The sequence below is a fragment of the Thunnus maccoyii genome, chromosome 6, assembly GCF_910596095.1.
Source record: "Thunnus maccoyii chromosome 6, fThuMac1.1, whole genome shotgun sequence".
Taxonomy (NCBI): Eukaryota; Metazoa; Chordata; class Actinopteri; order Scombriformes; family Scombridae; genus Thunnus; species Thunnus maccoyii.
In genome coordinates, this window is record NC_056538.1 from 32108408 (window position 1) to 32130141 (window position 21734).

Sequence of the window (21734 nt, forward strand, 5' to 3'; positions counted from 1 at the left end):
ACGTGTGTGTGTGTGTGTGTGTGTGTGTGAACTTATACCAGTGGTGGAAAGTAACCCAGTACATTTTTGAGGTATTTGTACTTTACTTGAGTATTTCTATTTGATGTTACTTTATATTTCTACAGCTTTAGTTACTTTTCAGAGCCTCGTGTGAATGGCAGCCTCCTTCGGCTGCACGGCCCGCGAGTGTTTTTGTGGGTTGTTAAAGCTTATTTGACTTTTGACAATAGAGATAGAAAAGTCAAACTTTGCAGAGATCGCCCGTGTGTTCATGTGTTCAGACTTATAGCTGTCACTCAACCCTGCATGCCCTGCCACTGAATGCATCACTAATTGCTCACAATGACACTTTGTACATGTGATGATGTGTGTACGCCTCCCTGAAGTGAATCAGGTACCAAAGAAAACCCCCAAAAAAACCACTGGACGGCCTTGAGTTGGCCTGTTTATTGTTACGGTGCTCCAGGTGGCGCCAGGTCCTGAAAAAACAGGAGCTGAAAAACACTTAGCGGGGAGGCTGCTGCTGCTGCGGTTTTGTAATCGGCATCACTATCAGGGGTCCTGATCGCTGCACAGAGAGGGAGGAGAGGAGGAAATAAAATGTATGTTATTCCACTCGGTACACAAAGGGAGGGAACAGAAAGAGAAAGAGATATGAGTGCTTGGCAGTGTGTCTGTCTGCCTCTTTTCCTCTTTTCTCGCTGCTTACTTACTTCTTTCTCTATCCCTCCACCACCCCACCCCACCCGCCCCCCCATCCAGTCTACAGCTGACTCAGACCAGGAGTCATTGAGACTGTCTGAGTGAGCCGACTTCCTGCTAGGGTAGGACTAATAGCAAAGGGGCCTTTTATTAGATGTCAGTGCCAAACCTTGTAATATTCCCTGCCTTTGATGTGAGAGATTGTTTTAAGGTGAGGCTGTTTTTTGGCTTCTTTAGCATCTTTTTTTTGCTATTGTTTCACTTTATTTCAAGACTTATAGTATAATCACTACATGTCACAACCAGTTGTAGCATACATAGATTTTTTTGGGATAGTTCTATACCACTATCCTGCACATGAGTGGCACTATATATTGTATATTCAAGGCTATTTTCAGTTTTAAAAGTATGTTAAAACTTTCATATAAAGAGTTAAAGGTGTCAGAAGCCATTAAATTTGAACTCTTAAAGAGCGTTTTGGCTTTCAACCATTTGTTTTAACGTCTTTCTCAATAACTCAGCCGTCACAGTGTTGTTGTAATTTCTCTCCTTCTGCAAGGTGAATGACGAGAGATTCATCATCCGCTCGATCTCTCACCGCTTTCACCGTTTAGTTTTTGTTGACGTGATAGTTTTGTGTCAGTCGGTCTACATTTTCCTCCTTCTGTTGGCTCTGTAGTGCTAGCATGTTCAGGTCAGGATGACTTCCGCAAATCCCCTACAGTGACCCACGAGGGACAGATTAGTTCCACTGATGAAAGAACTCATTTCCATTTTAAATTCTCAGGATTTTCCACATTATTCAAAGGTGTCTTTGGCCTCCTCTGAGCTCGCACCAGAAAGGGCAAAGCTTACAGGAAATAGTGAGGTTCATGGGAAATGTAGTTGGCTCCTAATGATTTCATATAATTTAATTATAGTCCTAGTTTTGTAATCAGTTTTGACAGTAATGTATTGATAGTGAATGAGAGCTTTATCTTTAATATTGTTAATAGAAAATTATTTTGGCAGCTCATCCATTTTTTTGGTATTTTTTACATCTTCCCTTCAAAAGTCTGACAGGTGAAAGTGTGATTGAAAAGTCAGAGATGTGGCATTCACATGCAGTCATATAAACTGGAAAAATGATGGTTGATCAGAACTGGTTGGTACAACAGAGAGTAAAAGAGTTTAAACTTGTTGTGAACGGCCACACTGAAGGTGACGTTGTTTACAGGTGGGGAAACGGTGCATATTTTTAGACTGTATGTCACAGAAGGAGCAAGTGTTGCTCTCAGCTGTTCACACTGACTGACGTGGTTATGTCAGGAAAGCCAAAAGAGACCTAGAGAGGCGAGTTGACTGACTTTCTCACCTCTGCACAGCTGGCCGATCGTGTGAAGTGAGTAAAAATGGCCCTGCACAGTCCCCTATGTTTGACCATCCGACAAGCACGTCTGGCGGAGTAAACCGGCTTCTTTACATTTCTAAGCAGAGGTCAGATTGTGAGCGTGAGGCTGTTTTACAGTCGACTTAAACATCTGAGCTTCCACAAACTGGAGTTTGTTTAATTTAATTGTGTATAATTTGGTTGTGTTGGATTCTTTGACCCAATTTAATGTTTGTCCTGATGCTTCTTAGTGTTTGTAATTGTACAGGTGTTCGTAAGTCACATGACCAGGTGACCGAGGAGACGTATCATGCACATTTCCAGCTCTATATTTATATTCTGGGGCTCTACTGGAATATCTTTGCATGATTTCCAGTTAAAAACTCCTTATTTATCTTGTACTGGTCCTTTATGCAGCCCCTCAGTTCAGCCTCTGTCTGAAACAGGCCGTTTTAGCTCCTGTCTCTTTAAGGCCCGCCTCCCGATGAGCCCACTCTGCTCTGATTGGTCAGCTTCAGGAAGCTTCCTCTGGCTCCGGAGGCTACGTAAACAAACTACAGTAGCAGGATTTCACTTCTTTGGAAACTTCTCAATTATATCTGTATGTTGGAGCAACATATGGAACAACCGTAACAACAACCGTAGCAACAACCTTAGCAACAACCGTAGCAACAACCTTAGCAACAACGTTAGCAACAACCGTAGCAACAACCTTAGCAACAACCTTAGCAACCAAGGCTACAGAACGGACGGCTGCATGTGCGAACAAGCTTCAAGAAGAGGAAATAGAGGTAACTTTGCAAACGAAGCGTTCAGAGCAGGCTGGAGCCCCGGATTTTGACTTGTAGGGAGCTTTTCTACATACGTTCACCTCGTGTTTTGGAACCATGTTTAACATCCAACATCATAACAGCATAAAAATAACATAAAATCACATAAAGCACGATATGTGCCCTTTAAAGTTTTCCTCCCGGCTTTTTAAAGCAAGGCAGTGAAGTAGTTGAAGGTCACTTTTCTTCACTCTCACCCCGTCCAACCTCCCTTCTCTCCCTCTCTGTGTCTTTACAGTAAGTACCAGTCAGTGAACATCAGCACTAACCTGTATGTGATCAGCCAGCCGTGGCTCTACACTCTGGCCTGGTGCGCCGGAGCTCAGTCTGTAACCACCAACTCCATCCACATCCTGTCCAACATCAACAAGCCGCTCTTCCTCATGGTGAGCATGTTCAACTCTTTCATCAGACGTTATGATCTTGAATAAAGTTCACATCATATTTCTTAAAGGTTTAGTTTGGCTGCATGTCGCCCCGTTTGTGATCTCAGCAGTCTGTATGTTTAAGAGTTATCTTACAGACTCTGCTGCTCTGTAGTTTTTCCTCAGACACACATCTGTGAGATCATTCAAAACACCAAAATCAGTTAGATTGTTTCTTTTATTTAATTTTCTCAGTCAAACTTGAGCTCAGGGGAAAAAATACAGTTGATTGCATATTAACGAAGGCATAACCAAAACGTCTGTGCATGTATTGATTATGCAAACTCCTTTTTGTGCTTTGAATTTTGACTTTTGTTGTTTTAGGTTGAGAGCAATGTTTTATACTTCTGTGAGATCACAAAAATGTCTTAAAACGTCAGTCACTGTAAACTTTTTCTACATCTGCTTTAAAGTCTTTGTTGTTAGAAAGTATTGCTAACTAGCTAGAACCAAAATGTTGAGATATTTTCATTGTTTTTTTGTCATTAATGTCCTGTGAGTCTATGTTTATCTGAGGTTTTTAACGTCTACTTAGAAATAGTAAAAGGTTGTAACAAATCTTTCTATATTGTTATGTAAACAAAGAGTGAAATGAAATGAAAAGTTAAAGAGCTGGTATTGTGGAAAACAATAATAATGATCTTTGCGGTGGATCAGGGTGATGGTGGAGCCTCCTGTGCTGTAAAATTACTCAATTCTATCTCAGCGGCGCCCTGTCCAGCTCTTATTATACATCCATGACTTAGACACAATCTCACCGTTCTGAAACATCCTGTTGAGTCTCAGATTCCGGTTCTTAGACGCTGTTTCATGTTTTCAGCGGCAGCCATTAGTCCAGCCAATCAGAGTAGGTGCTCATTAATAACACCAGTTTTATGTAAATAGCTTCAGAAACAGCCTGCAGGAGGACAGAGGAGAGTCTGGGCTGTAAGGAATGATGGATTTAGAGAAATCTAAACAATAAAATGTCACAGATATGGTTAAAATAGACTAATAGCATAATACCACATCTTTAGGCATTTTCAAATGATCTTTCTAAACAGTGAAAGTTTGGCTCATTTTAGTTACAAACACCATTATTTCCTCATTAAAGAAGTTCTCATTCACACCTCTGGCTGTGTTCAGTTGAGAGGGAAGATATCAGCTTCTCTATCAGTGTCACAATCATAGATGTCTGAAGATTGAACCTCCAATAAGTTCCAATGAGTTTGATTAAGTTTTCTAATATGAGCGTTCAAGTCCCAGTTTCATATGTTACATAACAAACTAATGATATTCATGTCCACACTCTGCTGACTCTGTTTATTTCAAACGCAATAAACTCTTTTTCTCTCTTTCTGTTTCTCTCTTCTTCAGACTCCAGAGGAATATAGTCTGATGTGGATCCTGACTGATGCCGTATCTGCCTTCCTCATCATCGCCATTTTCATTTTCCATTGGTGCGTAGACACACACACACACACACACACACACACACACACTCTCACACATAATTACCCTCCCCTGCTTCTCCTCTGTGTAGCGTCTGGTGTCGAGGCTGTGCGGAGATGAGTCATCCTGGCTGCTGATGAGGTTTTATTATTAACATGTAATCTGAGATGTCACCGTCGGCCGTACGATGCACAGAGAGTGAAGGAAAAATGTTTCATGTATGAAATCTGTGTCACGGTGTATAAAACTCACAAATGAATGATATCTGTCACTCAATTGTCTTGTCGTTCTGACACCGACGGGTCAGTCTCAGTTCCTTTGTAAAAGTTGTTCTCAGCAGCTTTGTGGATTGGTCTTAATATGGAGCTTTTTTACTATCTTTATTCAAGAGCGGCTACTATAATACTGTATGTAACTACTATAGTGAAAATCACAGGTGCTGGTGTATAAATGAACCGTCCTCTTAGTCCAAAAGTCATAAAGAAAGCAAGGGAAGTACATTTAATTGAAGCCCTGGAGGGCGGGAGTGGAGTACCCGCCCGTACGGGACGCTCTAAGAAGTAAAGCGAACAAGCTCGCAAGGAGGCAGGGATCATTTCATTGGTCAACAGTAAACCTGGCCTTCTATTGGTCGGGGGATTTTGACAGAGTTGTTGCACAAAAAATCCAAAAGCAGAGGAGAAATATGAGAGAAGAAGTTTCATGAGCGCTCAGAAGCAGCCTGAGTGATGAAGCTCGAGCAGGAAATCTGTGCAAGCGACGTTATATTTGAGTGAAAGCACACGATTTGAGCAGAAACAGCAAATCTAAGCGCAAGCAGAGGCTGTTTGAGTGCGAGGGCAGGGTTTTGAGGGACAAATTACAGAATTTGAATGTGAAATCAAATTGATATACCACGCTCTTGGATGAAGATAGGGAAAAAGCTCCGTATCTTAAGAGGAACTTTTAGTGTCGCTGAAGAGGACACCTAGTGGTAAGAATAGATACTCAGGTCCAGACCAGCTTTAACTCTATACATACTGTTTGTGTAGCATTTGTTAAAGTCATTAAAGTGATTCACATGATTAAAATAAGAGAACACAGTAAGAAATATATTGTACATGACAATAAAAATATCATAACAGCAAAGGAAAGAGGAGAAAATAAGATACAATTAGATGATGAAATACATCTTGTCAGAGATTAAGGTTCTAGCTGCAGTGTTTTTTGCTTGTTGTAAACACAGTAGCAGGTATGAGAGGTGCACAGGTGATAAACAGCTGATTTACAGACGTTACTAATATAATTCAGACTAAAATCTTTAATTAACAGAACAAACTCACAACCTGAGGATATGTGTTGTTCTTCATGGCCTCCTCTGTGTTTTTATTTGTTCTTTCATATACAACCTATTTCATCATCAGTCCCCCTCTTCTCCCTTTACACCTGGACTTTAATCAACACTCACCTGGACACACACACACACACACACACACACACACACACACACGCTCAGTGAAGACATCAAAGTAGTTGCAGTAGTAAACACAGAGCCACATATAGACACCTGGTTATCCTCTGCTGCTCTGATCTCTCTCTTTGGTGTGTGTGTGTGTGTGTGTGTGTGTGTGTGTGTGTGTGTGTGTGTGTGTGTGTGTCACAGGTGGAGAGAGAGAGGTCTGCCCTTCTGGTCTGGCAGCCGTCAGACTCACGAGAACGGACCGTACAGCAAGTTCAGGACGGGTATGACAACACTTTTTCTTCTCTTCACTCTTCGTTGAGGCTCGTGTGTCTGCTGTACTGTCATGTGATGAACGTACACATGTATATAATGTACATAATGTACATATGAGACCCGTTTCTATTGAATCTGAGGCCTCGTCATGGCCGACACAAGCTGTGATTACTGTGATTTGGGGTTTTTACTGATGAGGCAGATAACCAGAGAAAATTATACATCTTAAAACCAAATATTAGCTTCTTATAAATATTGCCTGTCTTGTCTCTGAGAAGTTTAAATTATTAGAAATGACATCAACTATCAGAGAAAATGTTGAGGCTCTTTTCAGTTGATTTTTGTCATAAAACATCTTTTGATCTTTTATCTTAAATCTTTTTTAAGCCACAAACAATCACCAGAGTCATAAAATAATTAGACATTATTTTATGAGTCCTGTCTTTGCATGCAGTGATCCCCTGCTGTCTGTGTGTGTGTGTGTGTGTGTGTGTGTGTGTGATTATATGTGTCTATCTATATGTGTGTGTGTGTGTGTGTCAGACTCTTCGGAGGTCCTGTGTGTTCGCTGGAGCCCCCTCCACACTGACTCCCCTGCCGGAGCCCTCGTCTCCCTCCCCCTGGTCTTCAACCCATGACACCCTGCATGTCAGCCCTGCATGTAAAGCCCTTCAGGAACCTTGTAGGAACCTTGAACCCTCTTTGAACTGTACAAACGTCTATGTTTCCCACCAAAAAAAAAACCCCTCTATGAAGCCCAAATGAAGAAATTATTTGGGTCAAATTTCTGCCAGATTGGTCGTCAGTGAAAGTTCAGTTTGACGGGGGTCACGGCGCCTGATTCATTGTGCTGAACAATCAATGATCTGGTTGAATTTCTGGATTTATTTTGTTGTTGTTGTGGCTTCTTTTAAAAACGTTGTGATTGAAATAAAACAGACAGACATCATTGTCCGCAATCTTTCCAGCTTTCTGCGGCTCCGTATTTCTCTTTTTTTTTTCTTTCCTTTCATTCAAAACAGAATAACAGGAAGTAGATGCAGTCATCTGGTTCGATTAAACCAATTATAGAATAAAGTGGAACTGATGGGGGGATGCCATGTTTATGTGCAGTGTGAGCGAAGAGGTGGTACATGTACATACATGTGTAGTCAGGCCTCTCTCTCAGACAACACAGTCATTTATTACTGTTACCTTACAGTAGCTCTAAATAAAACATCATATAAAATATTTTAAATCCCGTTTTGTTTAGCTCATTGAACATTCGCTGTGACAAAAATGTGGATCCCGGACAAGCCGCCGGCCCAGGCTGCAGCGGTGATGATAAGAGAGAGCCGGTCTAAATAATCGAGGCATCAGATATCAGATTAGACGGCTCCACATATCTGAACCTCCAGGCAACCTGCAGACAGCAGGAGGAGAAGTGACAGCGACCGACTGTCACAGGATTAACATTGACTTTTTTTTTGAGATAAAAGCAGATGAAAGAGTGACGGACATCTAAAAAAAAAAAGCTTTTCAAGATGCAACTAAACTAAAAACAACACTGAACGCATTAAATCTCCAAATACTGTAAATGTTTGATGTGCTGTAGATCTATAACTGACCTCTCTCTCTCCTCCAGTATAACCTCTGTATTACCCACAATGCTCCATGACATGTGACGGTATAAACTCTTGACTGTTTGACCTCTGACCCCCCCCCCCCTCCTTTTGCAGAGCTGAGCGATGTGTGGTCTGTCTCCAGCGTCAATGTCCGGCCAGACCTACGGAGCACGCCCAGTTCACCCAGTGCCCCTCACCTGCCCACCATCACAGAGGAGTGACCGGCGGAGGAGGAGGAGGAGGAGGAGGAGGAGGAAGGAGGGGGGAGAGGGATAGAGAGACAGAGAGGCAGGAAAGAAAGGTACAGATAATAAGAGATGGAAAATAAAAGCCCAAATCTGTCAAATCTCAAGTGTTTCTCTAAACGTTCATTATGAAATAAGCAACAAGAAGAAACACGCTTTGTTATTATTTATTAAAAGAGTATTAAACTAAAAAAAAAAAAAAAACAGTAAGAGAAGCAGAACTCTTTCATATCAAAGAAGCAAAACTTTTCTATCTCTTGCAGAAAATAGAGGGAGGCAGATTTTTACAAATGTTTAAAATTCAGATCAGATTAATGTGAAAGGGACCAAGAACAGAGCAGAAAGAAACAGAGACTTCCTCTCCCCCCGTCATCCTCTCCGTCTGCGACCGCCCGCAGACGACTGAACCAAACTACACTGAGCTGCCAACAGGGGCGGAGAGCAGAGAGACACTCCGGACAGGGAGCGCCGCCGCCGCCGTCGCCGTCGCCTCCGCCGCCACCACCCAGTGTCCCATTACCACACAGTATAATCTCATCGATACCATTAACATGTGGCGGGTGAGTGAGGACACATTTTAACGCTCCGAGTAGAGAAGCGGCGCCTGCGAGGCTGACTGACACGCTTGAGAACATTTTTTTTTCTTCCTCTTTCTGTTTGTCATTCGATACCACCAGCTGAGCTCAACAACGCAAGAAATCAAAGATACTAAACCTCACAAAAAGAAAAGAAGAAAAAACAGTGATTATATATATATAATATAGTATAATATATATATATATATATACTGCTGTAGTAATAACATGAGTCGCTTTCACTCTTTACGTCTCGTGTTTCAAGTTGATCAAAAACCAAACGTTTTTTTTTTCGGAGGCGAAGCTCTGAGTGACTGAAAGCTGACGGAGATGAAACGTGGACTCTGTGTGATCTTTTACTTTCTTCATCTTCAGCTGTACAGACATCAGGTGCATCAGACCGAAACCTTCAACCATGTCTTAAAAAGTTTTATTCTGTGCGTGTCTGCTGTGAGTCGTCGGTTTGCAGTGTTTGCAAAGCCCTGAACTTTACACGTGTTGGGACTGACAGAATGAATGTAAACATGAGGCTTCAGAAGGTTTTAGTTAGTTAGTTATTTATGTTTTGTTATTAAAGTGAATGTATTATCAAGCGAGGCCACATTTCACTAAGCATAAAAGTATGAGAAACGTTTTTTTTTTTGGGCTGGAAGTCATTTCAGTTTGGCTACAGGTTTGTGCCAAATGTATTAGCTGCTCTAAATAAATCTAAAAAAAAAAAAGCTCTTGAGAATCCAGACCGTGTGCTCTTATTAAAAGGCAGCATCTGTTTTGTTTCTGACTTGTCTCAACTTATCAGGAGTGAAATCCACGAGGTTAGGAGCCTCGATTTTTTTATTATTTTTTCGGGGGTTTTTTGCTGGCTTGCTGCTCAGTGTTGGAGGTGAAGCAGGAAGTGCTACAGTAAGTGCCATTAAAATCATTATTATTCAGAATCAGTTTATTCACCCAGCACAGTTAAAGGATCAGTCTGGACATTTTCTATATTTTTTTTTCTTTTTGTCAACAAATGGATCATGTTTGGATCCAAACCAACAATGAACTAATCTACTAACAAGTATTGTGTGTGGATCCAAATCCTGATATATCTTATTATTCCTCTGTACTGTAGATCTAACTATCCAAACATGAAGGAATCAGTGTTACATAGTTCAACAGGCTGTTTATCCTGAAACCATTTTACCCAACTAGACTCATCTTTTCATTCAGTATTTTATTTCCGTTATCTGTCAATCTGACACTTGGATTATTATTGGATTATTTAAGTGTAAGATTAGGTTGGATTTTCGATTTTTTTGTTTGTTTTTTTTTTGTCTTACACAACTTTAAAGGTGCAGTCTGTAGAATTTAGTGGCGACTAGCAGAACAGACTTGACAGAAATGGAATATAATATTCATAAATATGTTTTTAACTAACTTATAATCACCTGAAAATAAGAATCATTGTGTGTTTGTTACCTTAGAATGAGCCCTTTATATCTACAGAGGGAGCAGGTCCTCTTCTGAGGAGCGTCGCCATGTTTCTACGGTAGCCCAGAACAGACAAACCAAACACTGGCACAAACACAAGACCTCTGGATGAGATCGTGGTCGATCTGGAGCTAAAATTTACAAAAAAAATGAGGTCGTTACAGCAGATAATCACATGACTGTAAACGACTTCCTGCTCTGTATCGTAATGTTTTAATCAATCAGTGATTTTAACTGTATTTGTGTTCCTGTTGAGGATTTACAGGCTGATCCTTTTGGGTGTCGATAAACATTTTAGTCACAGTTATCAATCATTATTGAATATGATGTTTCCCACTTTAGTCGATCTGGTGACGACGCAGCAATCTATCATTTAAGTATCAAACTCTCCAGACTTAAATGATTTATTTAAAGAGATTTTTCCCATCTGTGATTCAAGTGTTGATAAGTTAAGATAAAATGTATTTTGCATCCTGAAAGCAGAGGTTTGACCCCCGGGGTTCTGTTTTTATATTTAACTCTCTGTCCAGTCGTCTTTCGGCTGTTTTACATTGTTTTTAAACGCAGGTGAACCTCGCATGCTGCTCTGCACGTTATTTCAGCAAACCTAGATGAGAGTGTTCAAACCGTAAAGAAGATCTAAACATCTAAAAAAAAATACACGACTGACGATACTCAGAGGAAAAAAGAAGTCGATATAAACTCTGACTGGAGGAAAACATCTGGTTCTTTAATCTCAGCCACCTTCACCTCAAGACTTGTGACCAAAATAAACTGATGCATGAAAAGAGTTTTTCTTGTTTCTTAGTGATTTAAGTGCAAAAACCTCGTTCGACTCATCGGTCCAACATATCGGGCTTCGCTGTCTTCATGCTTGCAGGAATGTGCTGTCGATATTTTATTTTTATTTTATTTTATTTTTTTTTTACACAGCTGTTTTCAAAGTCAGTGTCCCGTTGTTACATTTGGCCCAGTAGTGGTGTGAAAACGCTCTGACTGGGAGCACTGGTGACTCAATGTGATGATTCATGTGACAGTTGTAGATAATGTGAAGACAGTGTGGACGTAAAAAAAACAGCTTCTGAATTAGAAAATCACTCTGAAAGCTATGAATGAAACCATGAAAATAAAATAAAATAAATAAAACAGTCAGACAGGCTGACGTCACTGCTGCTGTAGAAACACTCAGCAGTTATTGATTATTGATCTTTGATATTTGGTGCTAAAAGGAAAGTAAAGAAACAAAGTGAAACAGTCCAGATGTGATTCTGTTAAACATTTCTGTAGCGTTTTACATCATGTGTCTACTGAACGGCTTTTTCTGTTTTATTTTAGAGAAGCGCTCCTATTTCTTTTCTTCTTTTCTTTTCTTCTTCTTCTTTTCTTTTTTTTTTACATTTCACTGTAACTTTTTCTCTGATTGTAAATGCTGCTGTCATCTGGTATTAAAACATTAGAGAAAAAAAAAAAGAGGTTTGGGTGTTGGTAGCACAAAAATCAAATATGTGTTTTGCTTCTTGTTGCTGTACTTTGATGTTTAAGCTTCACTGACTGATGAATGTGCAGAGTTTGTTTTCACATTCATCTGCTGAAGGAGGAAAATGTTGCTTTATGTCAAACAAGACGACGACATCCAGCAGGAAGGAGCTCCGAGCTGATCAATGTTAGATGTTTGTAACACTTAAATTAGTCGGATGTCATCAGTGAAGTCAGGAGATGATATATGAGGCTATTAACTAGTATTATATTACTGTAAACAGCATATTAACACACTTAAACCCAACATGTCAGCATGTAAATATATCTACAGTATAAACTAGTGAACAAAAACCACGAGATCAGTGATAAAGAAACACAATATGAACACGAGTTATATTCACTCACATGTATCAGACAAGTCAAAACAAAACGTGTTTAATATTTTATACAAAAGTCACACAGACCATGAAAACACTACAGGAAGTAAAGATGATTTAGTTACACAGTCGAGGAAAAAAAAACACTTAATAAAGTCTAAAAAGCCACAAAGACGACAAACTGAACAACACAAAGGTAACAAATGTAAATGTTGGCACTGAAAACACCGGCGTGTTTGTTCGTCACATCAACAAGTAAAAACTTTCACACAAAACGAGGCAGAACGACAGTCGAGTTTCACCAAAACACACAAAATAAAACAGAATTTCTAAATCTTTGAGGCACAGATTTGATTTTTGATGTCTGAAACATTTTATTTCTGTTTTTTATATTTGTTTGACAACCATGCAGGTATTAAGTTTGTATTTGGAGAGTCGCGTTCACAATGAGACTAAAAACACAGACATCAAGTATCGTTTCTAACTAACGAAGCACACATCGGTGCCACAAAGGGTTAAAGCGAAGAACTAAACCCACAGCTGACCATCATCTTCTCCCAGTTTAGCCTCCAGTTTAGTCAGATGTGAGCCACACAGTCTGTTTGTAATGAAACTGGAGTTACTGGAGTTTAATCTGATGTTCTGTCGTCTTGGAAAGCAGCTGAGTGTCAGAATCAGCATCCAGAACGTTTCTTAAAGGTTTTTTTATTCTCATGAACTTGTTTTAGTTGTTTTTCCAGGTGAACTTGAACGCCTCGGTCTCAGCAGGTCTGTTAAAAGTATTTTTTGTTTGGATTTGAGCTTGTAAGTTTTTTAGTAAATACGACAATTTCAAGGAAAAAAAAAAAAAAAAGTACCTTTTTAAACACGATGATATAAATCTGGAGCTCAGAATCATCACACTAGTCTACTTAAGAGCTTTTTCCAGAGCTTTCAACTGCATCTCGTGGTTATGATGTGACTTTAGTTCCATATTTATGTCACTCAGCAGGTGGAGACGGCTGACAAAGACAGCGAGATGTGACTGAAAGCTCCGGAAAACGCTAGCAGGTCGACCTTTTATTAATACTAATTTGTCAAACTACAAGGATGTTACTGTAAGAGCAGCAGAGGATGCTGGGTAACGCAGTTTCAACAGAAATAGAGAAACATTTAAGGCATTAAATATAAAACTAAACAGCTGATAATAAACTACAACATGTAAACATAAACCATGTTATTAAAAAAAACAGAAGTTTTAAAATAAAAAGTTAAAAGCTGTTACACACAGTAAAAGGCCAAATACAGCAAACACACGACAGGTCTGTTTCTAGCGGATCACATGTAAAAATAGATTCTTAAATAAACGAGTTCAGGTCCCTGAACGCCACTTCAGTTACACTGTTTGCATCCAAGGCCAGAAAAACAACAGATCAATGTTTTTCTAAACCTAAGAAGGATGAATCATCGAAACACTGAGAATATCGTTCAAAGTGATGAAAACATGAAATCGACTGCAGGAAAACACTGGAAACTGTTTCTGATCTTGTTTTCTGGGAGCAAATTACAGCCAAAACTGTAAAGAGAGAACGACAAGATGCAAAAAGACAAGAAGACTAAATGTCTACAGTGTGACGCTCGTTACACACGACAAAAACTAAATTATCTGACGGGTGAAAATGTGATATTTTTAGATTCTAATCACTGTTGGGACAAAAAGCATCCAGTGTGAGAGCAACAGTACAGAGAAGGTCGTGTTGTTACCTAAACAAACATTATTCACCCTCTGAGTTCAACTTTAAGCTAGATGCTAACGTTAGCATGTTAACCTCCAACAGTTAACATACATGTTTATGTGCTTACAAACAGTCAAACGTTCCTACGTTAACAGTATAGCACAATGTCCCGGTACAGTGTTTTCACCATGTTGAACACTAACATGGTTAAATAAAGCAAGTTAGCGTAACATGCTAATGCTAAGTCTGACACACATTGTCTTCCATAGAGCCACATCACCAGAGTGGATAGTAACACGCTTATCACTTTAAAGGATCAGTCTGGTGATTTTCTATATTTTTGTTCTTGTCAACACATGGCAACAATAATCTACTAACAAGTATTGTGTGTGTAGCAAATCCTGTCTAGAAACTATTAAAAACTTAGCTTCGCTAGCTTGTTGGGCTACATATCACAACCTCTGAAAAATTTACAGTGTAGTACAAAGTCCAGAGGTTGTGAATATGTAGCACAACAAGCTAGCAAAGCTACAAACAGAACCTCATTCCTGCACATGCTCATTAGCGTCTGCATTACACAGAACTACTCTCCAGAGACTCACAACGTGATGCTGTTATTAGTCTTTGGAGCCGTTTCTAAACAAACTAACGTGACCAAACTCTTCATGATGAAGGAACATGTCACCCAGCGCAGCGGTGTGGCTCAATGACGTGTTTTTGATAGTTTCTGGACAATAACGGAGGAATAAGATATACCAGGCTTTGATTCACACACAATACTTGTTAGTAAATCAGTTCATGAGATTATTGACAATAAGAAAATTATAGAAAATCACCAGACTGATCCTTTATATCACAGTTATGGTGTAAACGTGTAATCTGCAGTAACTCAGGTTACAGTCGACTTTCTCCAGTCAGCTGATTTCCTGATGGTCATGTAAACGGTAGATTTCTCTTGGAGCTGAGTTTATAATCAGCCTTTTACAAGTACACATGTTCAGACACACAGAGAAAACACAGCGAAGCGACGCGTCCTCTTATTTAAAATATATTCATCCGAAGTCTCGCTGCACCGTCGGGGTCAGTTTATGCTCGATCAGAACTAGTTCTGACGACATTTATATCTGTATCGAACAGCAACACATGAAGGTGGAGCGAAAAGATATTCATAGTGTTGCACTCAGTTGTTCACATGGAAAGTGACATAAATAGTTGAATGTAGGTTTAGAAAGTTACAGAAATGGTCCCACACAGAGGAGGAGGAGGAGTATGACGACGAAGCACTTCTGATGGCGTCTACTGCCGCCTTCAGGCTGCTGCAAACCAGAAAAACAAAGAAAGCAGCGTCGTCTAACAGTTCAACTCCGCCACGCTTGCAGAATGAGGTCAGAGCAGGTTACGACATGTAAACACACCGACTGAGACGATTTATTGTACCAACAGAACAAAAACAACCAGCAGTTATGTTCACGAATGCAGGAAGCGTCAAACCGACCTCGCCGCGTCCAGAGAACGACGGCAGAAGCTAAAGTTTCAAACCTTCCAACTAAACTAAAGAGTCCTCAGTTCAACCTGAACCAGGAAGATCGAACATCTGTTGGACGGAGCTTTTAGAGGTAGTCATCCTCACTGGACGGCTCATCCTCATCATCATCATCGTTATTGTAGTTGTAGTGGTAGTAGTTGCTGGGGCCTTCGCCAGGGTCGTCATCGTCGCCGCCAACGGCCGAACTCTCCCCGGTGAGCTTCGACCCTTCCGAGCTAGCAGAAGGACTGCGGCTCATCCTCCACAGCTGGTGGGCGAAGCTCCGCCCCCAGCTGCAGTGCTGGCCAATAGGGCGCAAGAGCCGGATGAGCTCGGCGGCCTCCTGCCAGTAAGAAGTTCACTTGTTGTGGCCCCGACCGGAGCGCTGCTTGTTCATGGTCGTCAACATCTGACTGATGTAGGAGGTCAGCAGGTCGTCCATCTTGTAGCCCTGCAGGTGTGAGTTCAAGTCAACAAACTTTATTGACATTATGCAAAAACAACGAAATGCTGGTGCGTTTATATTTAAGACTTTACACATATTTACTTCACTCATTTTATAAAGAATAATAGATAAGAAATAAATAAATAAATATCAGTGATAAATGAGTTCAGAATCAATAAATATCCATCAATACAAGTACAAAATATAATATAATAGTATAATAGTTGTAGTTGTAGTTTCAGATTGTTGCCCATTTTAGAGCCTCAGCTGTTTATTTTAATGATCAATTCATCTGCAGATTATTTACCAACTATTTTTATAATCCATTAATCATTTTGAGTATTTTTTTTTAGAAGAAATGTGAAAATTCTCTGATTCAAACTTCTCAAATGTGAATATTTCCTGTTTCTGTTCTTTAATCCTCTATGACAGTAACTGAATATCTTCTGTTGTCGTGGCAACAGCAGGCGTAAACTGTTAATGTAACAGAAAGTTCAGTAAGAGCTTCAGTTTGTCAGAATATAAATGCTACAGTTCATCTATTATATTATATTACATTATAAATCTACAGCTCTTCTATTATATTATTATATTATATTATTATATTATATTATTATATTATATTATATTATATTATATTATATTATATTATATATAAATGCTACAGTTCTATTATATAGAAACACTCAGCAGCTGAGTATGTTGACAGGTTCACTCTGTTAGCTACAGTTCACTGTGCAGCTCTCTCTCTCTCTATGTCTCTCTCTCTCTCTATGTGTCTCTCTCTCTCTCTCTCTCTCTCTCTCTATGTCTCTCTCTCCCTCTCTCTCCCTGCAGGTTGTTTCAGTCACACAAACATTTGTTAAAATAATGTCACTAAGAGATCCAGCTGATAAGATAATGAGATAATAGAAGTCATAAAAGTGTTCTTCAAATCTATTTATATTAATTATTGTGACATTCACAAGATTTGTTAAATGGATCCATATTTTACTGTGAATTTCATGTTTTAGGAAACAAATATCTGAAAGTGTTCTGAATGACTGAATATGATCAATAAATAAGACTCAGTCATAAGAACTAATAAGAGCTGCACTGAGAGGACGGAGAGTCTGCACAGACATGGTTTGATTAATGGTTAGTGAGGAAGAGGAGAGGTGACAATTAAATCTGGAACGACAGACTTTTGTCTCCTCCTTCTGGCTGTGAGAGTGAAGGGAGGCGCTCGGCTGTGATTGGCTGACACAAGCCTGCAGCGGCTCTCATGTGCACCCTGCATGACAGACACACACAGAGAGGGCCGCTGTGTGTTTTGACAGTCCACCGGCCCCACTGGGATTTGTCCCAGTATGCCCCGATGACCAGTACATACTGGCTGTAACCTACTGTTGGCTGTAAATCAGTGGATAAATTAGCTTGAGCGTCACACAACCTCTGCAAAATGACTTGTTTCACTATCAAAATTCGATTCATTTGGTCCGAAAACATTTGGAAAATCTAGATGAGCTGCTTGATGAACGGCCAAAACGTTGCGGCCGACGTTCCCGCCACTATAGAGAGATTTATCTGATGGTGATCGGCTTAATCAGCAACGTTCATTCATATGTAAAAGCTCCACACTGCAGGTTTAATTGTGTATTGATTCAACAAGCCTGTGTGTGTGTGTGCGTGTGTGTGTGTGTGTTGCCGTCACCCACCAGCGACGTCTCACACAGCAGTTTGCTTCCTCTGACCAGGTTGCCGATGGTGATGTGGAAGTAGGTGTTCCCGCTGCTCCAGTTGGAGATCTTGGTGAAGGGATGTGTGGTCAGGATGTCCTGCACACAAACACACACACACACACACACACACACAGATAAAAACAGGCCTACATTACCCACAAGGCCACAGTACAAGTCCCACACTCCCCAACAGAACATGTACTGGTCCCAGTCTGCGGTTTTCCAACTTAACAATGAGTTTCAACAACCAATCAGAGGTTTGAAGACAAGAATAAGAATCTGACACATGTGAATGAGATTTATAACAGCAAGACGACTAAAGAAACCAACAACTTCAACAACAAACTGTTACAACTAACAAAACATCAAAAACACGTCTGACAGAATAATGAAGAGAAACTAAATCACAGTTAATATGTAGAGTTCAGCATTATATAAACTACAGTTTCTGCATGAGTCAATACAGTCATGGATGTTATTATTAGAGCCTGACTGATGTATCAGCAGCTGATATTATCACACATATATCGGTATCGGCATACATGTTGTCTGATATGGACCGATATTTTTTTTTATGAAGTTATATAGGCAGCATTTTATGTATTTTATCATTTTTTCTTAATTCAAGTTTAATATATATGTACAAGTTTTTTTTTTTGTTTTTGTGTTTTTTATTTATTTATATTGTTTTATAATTATTAAATTCCCAGTGAAGTTTACTGTTTAAAGTTTATTATTAAACTGTAAAATATCCTCTATCACATATCTTTGTCACAAAGGTTTGATAACCACATTTTGAAGGATCATTGAAAAAAACATGCATTTATGTTTATGTTTTGTATATATAAGATTATCAGCCGATATATTGATATCGTATCAGTATCAGTCGGGTCCTAGTTATTATGATCTGCTTTATTTAAACCTGCTAACTGATCCTCTGTGACGTTTTAGTCAAATACACTTAAAGTTGGAGAATGAAATGATCTGTAAACAGACGTTAACGTTACAACACAGATGCTCAAATCTTTAACATGTCTGACCTTTGATGTGATGTGCAGGTTTCTTTCATTCCTTCATGTGAATGTGAACCTTTTATCTACTGAGTGAAACTAAATCTGAGGGTTAAAATCACTCAGACGAGCGTTTAGAGGAGTAACGATTGTTTCACGACACAAACCTTGGTCTTGGGGTCGATGAGACTGACTCCGTGCTTGTTGATGGCGATCAGCAGGATTTCTGGGAAGTTTGGTTCTGTGGTTTGCTGAAGACAAGAGAGACAGATGTTTACGTTGTTTATCATCTATCACATTAAAGCAGTAACGTTTCTCTGCTTCAGATGATGCTCGTCTCCCTCTTAAAGGAAAACTTCAACAATTTTACAAATAAACACTCGTCTCGGTGTGTCTGCTGCAAACGTGGAAAATGTTGTTTAAACTTGTTCCAAGCAAGAACAAAATCTGATAAACAAGAGTTTATAATGACCTTTCATAACAATATAAGTGATCAAATAGTCAAATAGAGTAAATATCTTCCTCAGTCTTTTTAATTAAACGTCCCATTTTTTGTTATTATTCTTCCACTGCGACTCAACAAGGAAACACAATCTAGACACAAAGAGGACATTTATTACTAAAAAGATTAACTTTGGAAGATATCCACATTATCTGATGAACTCAGACTGCCAAAGCTTCATATTAGCTTCACATAAACTTTTAAATACTTTTTTTTTTTTTGCACAGATTTTGTCCTCCATCACTTCCATTGTAAGGTCATTATGAAGGGATCTTCTAATGCTCAGTATGAACAGGAGGAATGATTACAGCAAGAAAAAACATGTTTAATGTTCATTTAGGCTCCTGACTGTTGGTTTAAGACACACTTGAAAAACTGTGAACTCGTCCTTTAACTAATGTGCACTAATGGGCAGTTTCATCTGTTGCCATGGAGAGTCAGTCAGCTCTAGACCGTTAGTTTAACTTTAGACGTGAGAAAATGAGAAGCGAGTCGTTTCAGCTACAGACAGGAAGTGACATAATCAGGTGTGTTTACCTTCACTTCAAAGAAGGCGGAGCCAAAGGTCGGCCATTTATAGATAATCTTCAGGAACATCAGTTTGGCTTCTTCCCTCGATTTACCAGCCTGCTTGTTGAAGTACGCAACTACAGACTGTCATCACACACACACGCACACACACACACACAGGCACGCACACACACACACACACACACACACACGCACACACACACACACACAGGCACGCACGCACACACACACACACACACACACACACACACACACACACACACACACACACACACACACACACACACAGTATTAATGACCAAATTAAGAGCTTCTTACAGGAAAAGACGATTAATTTGCTGCGTAAAGATTAGCAGCAAACAAAAAAATGATTTGTTTACATCAAACTGATGAAAGAAATCTTTGTTCACATTGTGCATTAAGAATATTGAATATCTGACATTTTGACTATTAATTGTTCTTTATAACTTCAACTTTATGTAAAGTTAATATTCAGTATGACAGTTTGTAGTTTGTAGTTTTACTCTTTTCCAGTCGTCGGGTGACAGCTGACGGATGAGATCTTGGGGAACCAGCTCCCGGAGCATCTTGGGAATTGTAGGAAAGTGAGATTTGTCGTCCTCGAACTTGACGCGATAGATGAGCGCCGCCAGCTGGAAAACCTCTTCACGTGAACACTTGTGGTAGCCGCGCAGGTATTTAGGCAGCTCCTGATCAGCAGAGGAGGACGAGAGGAAGATTCAGCGCTACTATAAATAAATATAAATCAGTAGCAGCAGTCACGTCTCTTAGTCTAAACACCAGGAGACCGACCTGGTAGTAGTGGAAGATGGAGTCGGCGAAGGAGTCCTTCCCTGGAACCGTGTTGGTCCACAACTTCTTCATGAAGAACACCTGATAGGTCAGAGAGGGAACGATTCCTGCAGCGGGAGGAGAAAACCCAACATCACAAACACACAGAGGTTTTACAGTCTGTACAGCAACACAACAACATCCTCTTTTCTCAGATCCTCCATTCAAATACAGAAAAACTCAATAAGACCCTTTAATGTGTGCATTTTTGTCACTAACTTTGCTTCTTCCTCTGAGTGTTTTGTGCTTTCTCATCTCACAGGAAACCCTGGGATGCAGGCCGAACCCCCCCCTCCCCTTCCCCCCTCTTTCTTTCTCTCTCTCAACCCAACCAGTCAAGGCAGATGGCCGCCCACCAAGAGTCGGGTTCTGCTTGAGGTTTCTACCCGTTAAAGGGAAGTTTTTCCTTCCTTAAGTGCTGCTCATGGGGGAATTAAAGAGTTCGGTCTAGATCTGCTCTATCTGAAAAGTGCCCTGAGATGACTTTTGTTGTGATTTGGCGCTATATAAAAGCTGATTGATCGATTGATTGATTGATTGATTAATGGTGAAAAACCGGAAGAAACCTCAGGAGGAGCGACAGGAGGAGGATCCTCTACCAGGACGGACAGACAGGAAGTAGATGTTGTGTTTACAGAATAAAACAAGAAAGACAAATAACAGAATACAGCATAAACAATAATATACATATATGAAGAATGTGATGAAGAGGACGCTGAGCAACTACACACACACATATTACGTTAAATTTAACTGTAGCAGAGCCTTCATCATACAAGTCAAGATGTCTCAGAACATCAGTGAAGAGTTTCTTCTCTCTGTTCATGTTTCATATTTACAGCTGTATGTTGATTGTTTTTGTCAGTTAACAGAGATTACTGACAGTCAAACACACCTGACAGTACACATGTCAATCAAACTTTCACCAGGTCATGTGGGTTAAAAGTCTTTACTTTTCTAAAAAATAGACTTCAAATTCAAGTGAATGGGCCCAAAACTTGCATGATTTTGATGAAACAGGTGTGTGTCTCACCCTGCAGAAAATTCTCATCCTGTAAATCAAAAACTTTCAAAATAAAAGCACACCACACTTGTAAGAAATATCCTTCATTTTTAAAAAGCAAAATGATCTGATCCTGACGGGCCAGAGTGCGAGGTCCTGACCAACGCTGCTTGCAGCTTTAATTATTATTATTATTATTATTATTATTA

General features: G+C 39.8%; 2 protein-coding genes across 12 annotated transcripts in view; one reads left to right on the forward strand and one right to left on the reverse strand.

Annotated features, from left to right (window-relative positions):
- gdpd4a (glycerophosphodiester phosphodiesterase domain containing 4a) overlaps window positions 1-9617 on the forward strand; it is a 46021-nt gene extending 36404 nt beyond the window's left edge. Inside the window, exons 14-18 of one of the 4 annotated variants that reach the window (XM_042413217.1) lie at window positions 3140-3287; window positions 4683-4765; window positions 6400-6479; window positions 7015-7153; window positions 8190-8278. In XM_042413217.1, coding sequence (XP_042269151.1) covers window positions 3140-3287; window positions 4683-4765; window positions 6400-6479; window positions 7015-7109 — 406 coding nt within the window. In that variant the 3' untranslated portion in view covers window positions 7110-7153; window positions 8190-8278. Of the gene's footprint in view, window positions 1-3139; window positions 3288-4682; window positions 4766-6399; window positions 6480-7014; window positions 7435-8189 lie in introns of those variants that run through there. The other 3 variants (XM_042413219.1, XM_042413216.1, XM_042413218.1) reach the window with 3 other exon arrangements.
- Window positions 9618-14721: 5104 nt separating this feature from the next.
- Window positions 14722-21734, reverse strand: part of LOC121898247 (unconventional myosin-VIIa) — an 81938-nt gene continuing 74925 nt past the window's right edge. For all 8 annotated transcript variants that reach the window (XM_042413195.1, XM_042413196.1, XM_042413194.1 and 5 more), the window contains 6 exons: window positions 20484-20590; window positions 20195-20380; window positions 19677-19793; window positions 18805-18888; window positions 17604-17723; window positions 14722-15912 (listed from right to left, as the gene is read on the reverse strand). In XM_042413195.1, coding sequence (XP_042269129.1) covers window positions 15820-15912; window positions 17604-17723; window positions 18805-18888; window positions 19677-19793; window positions 20195-20380; window positions 20484-20590 — 707 coding nt within the window. In that variant the 3' untranslated portion in view covers window positions 14722-15819. The remainder of the gene's footprint in view (window positions 15913-17603; window positions 17724-18804; window positions 18889-19676; window positions 19794-20194; window positions 20381-20483; window positions 20591-21734) is intronic.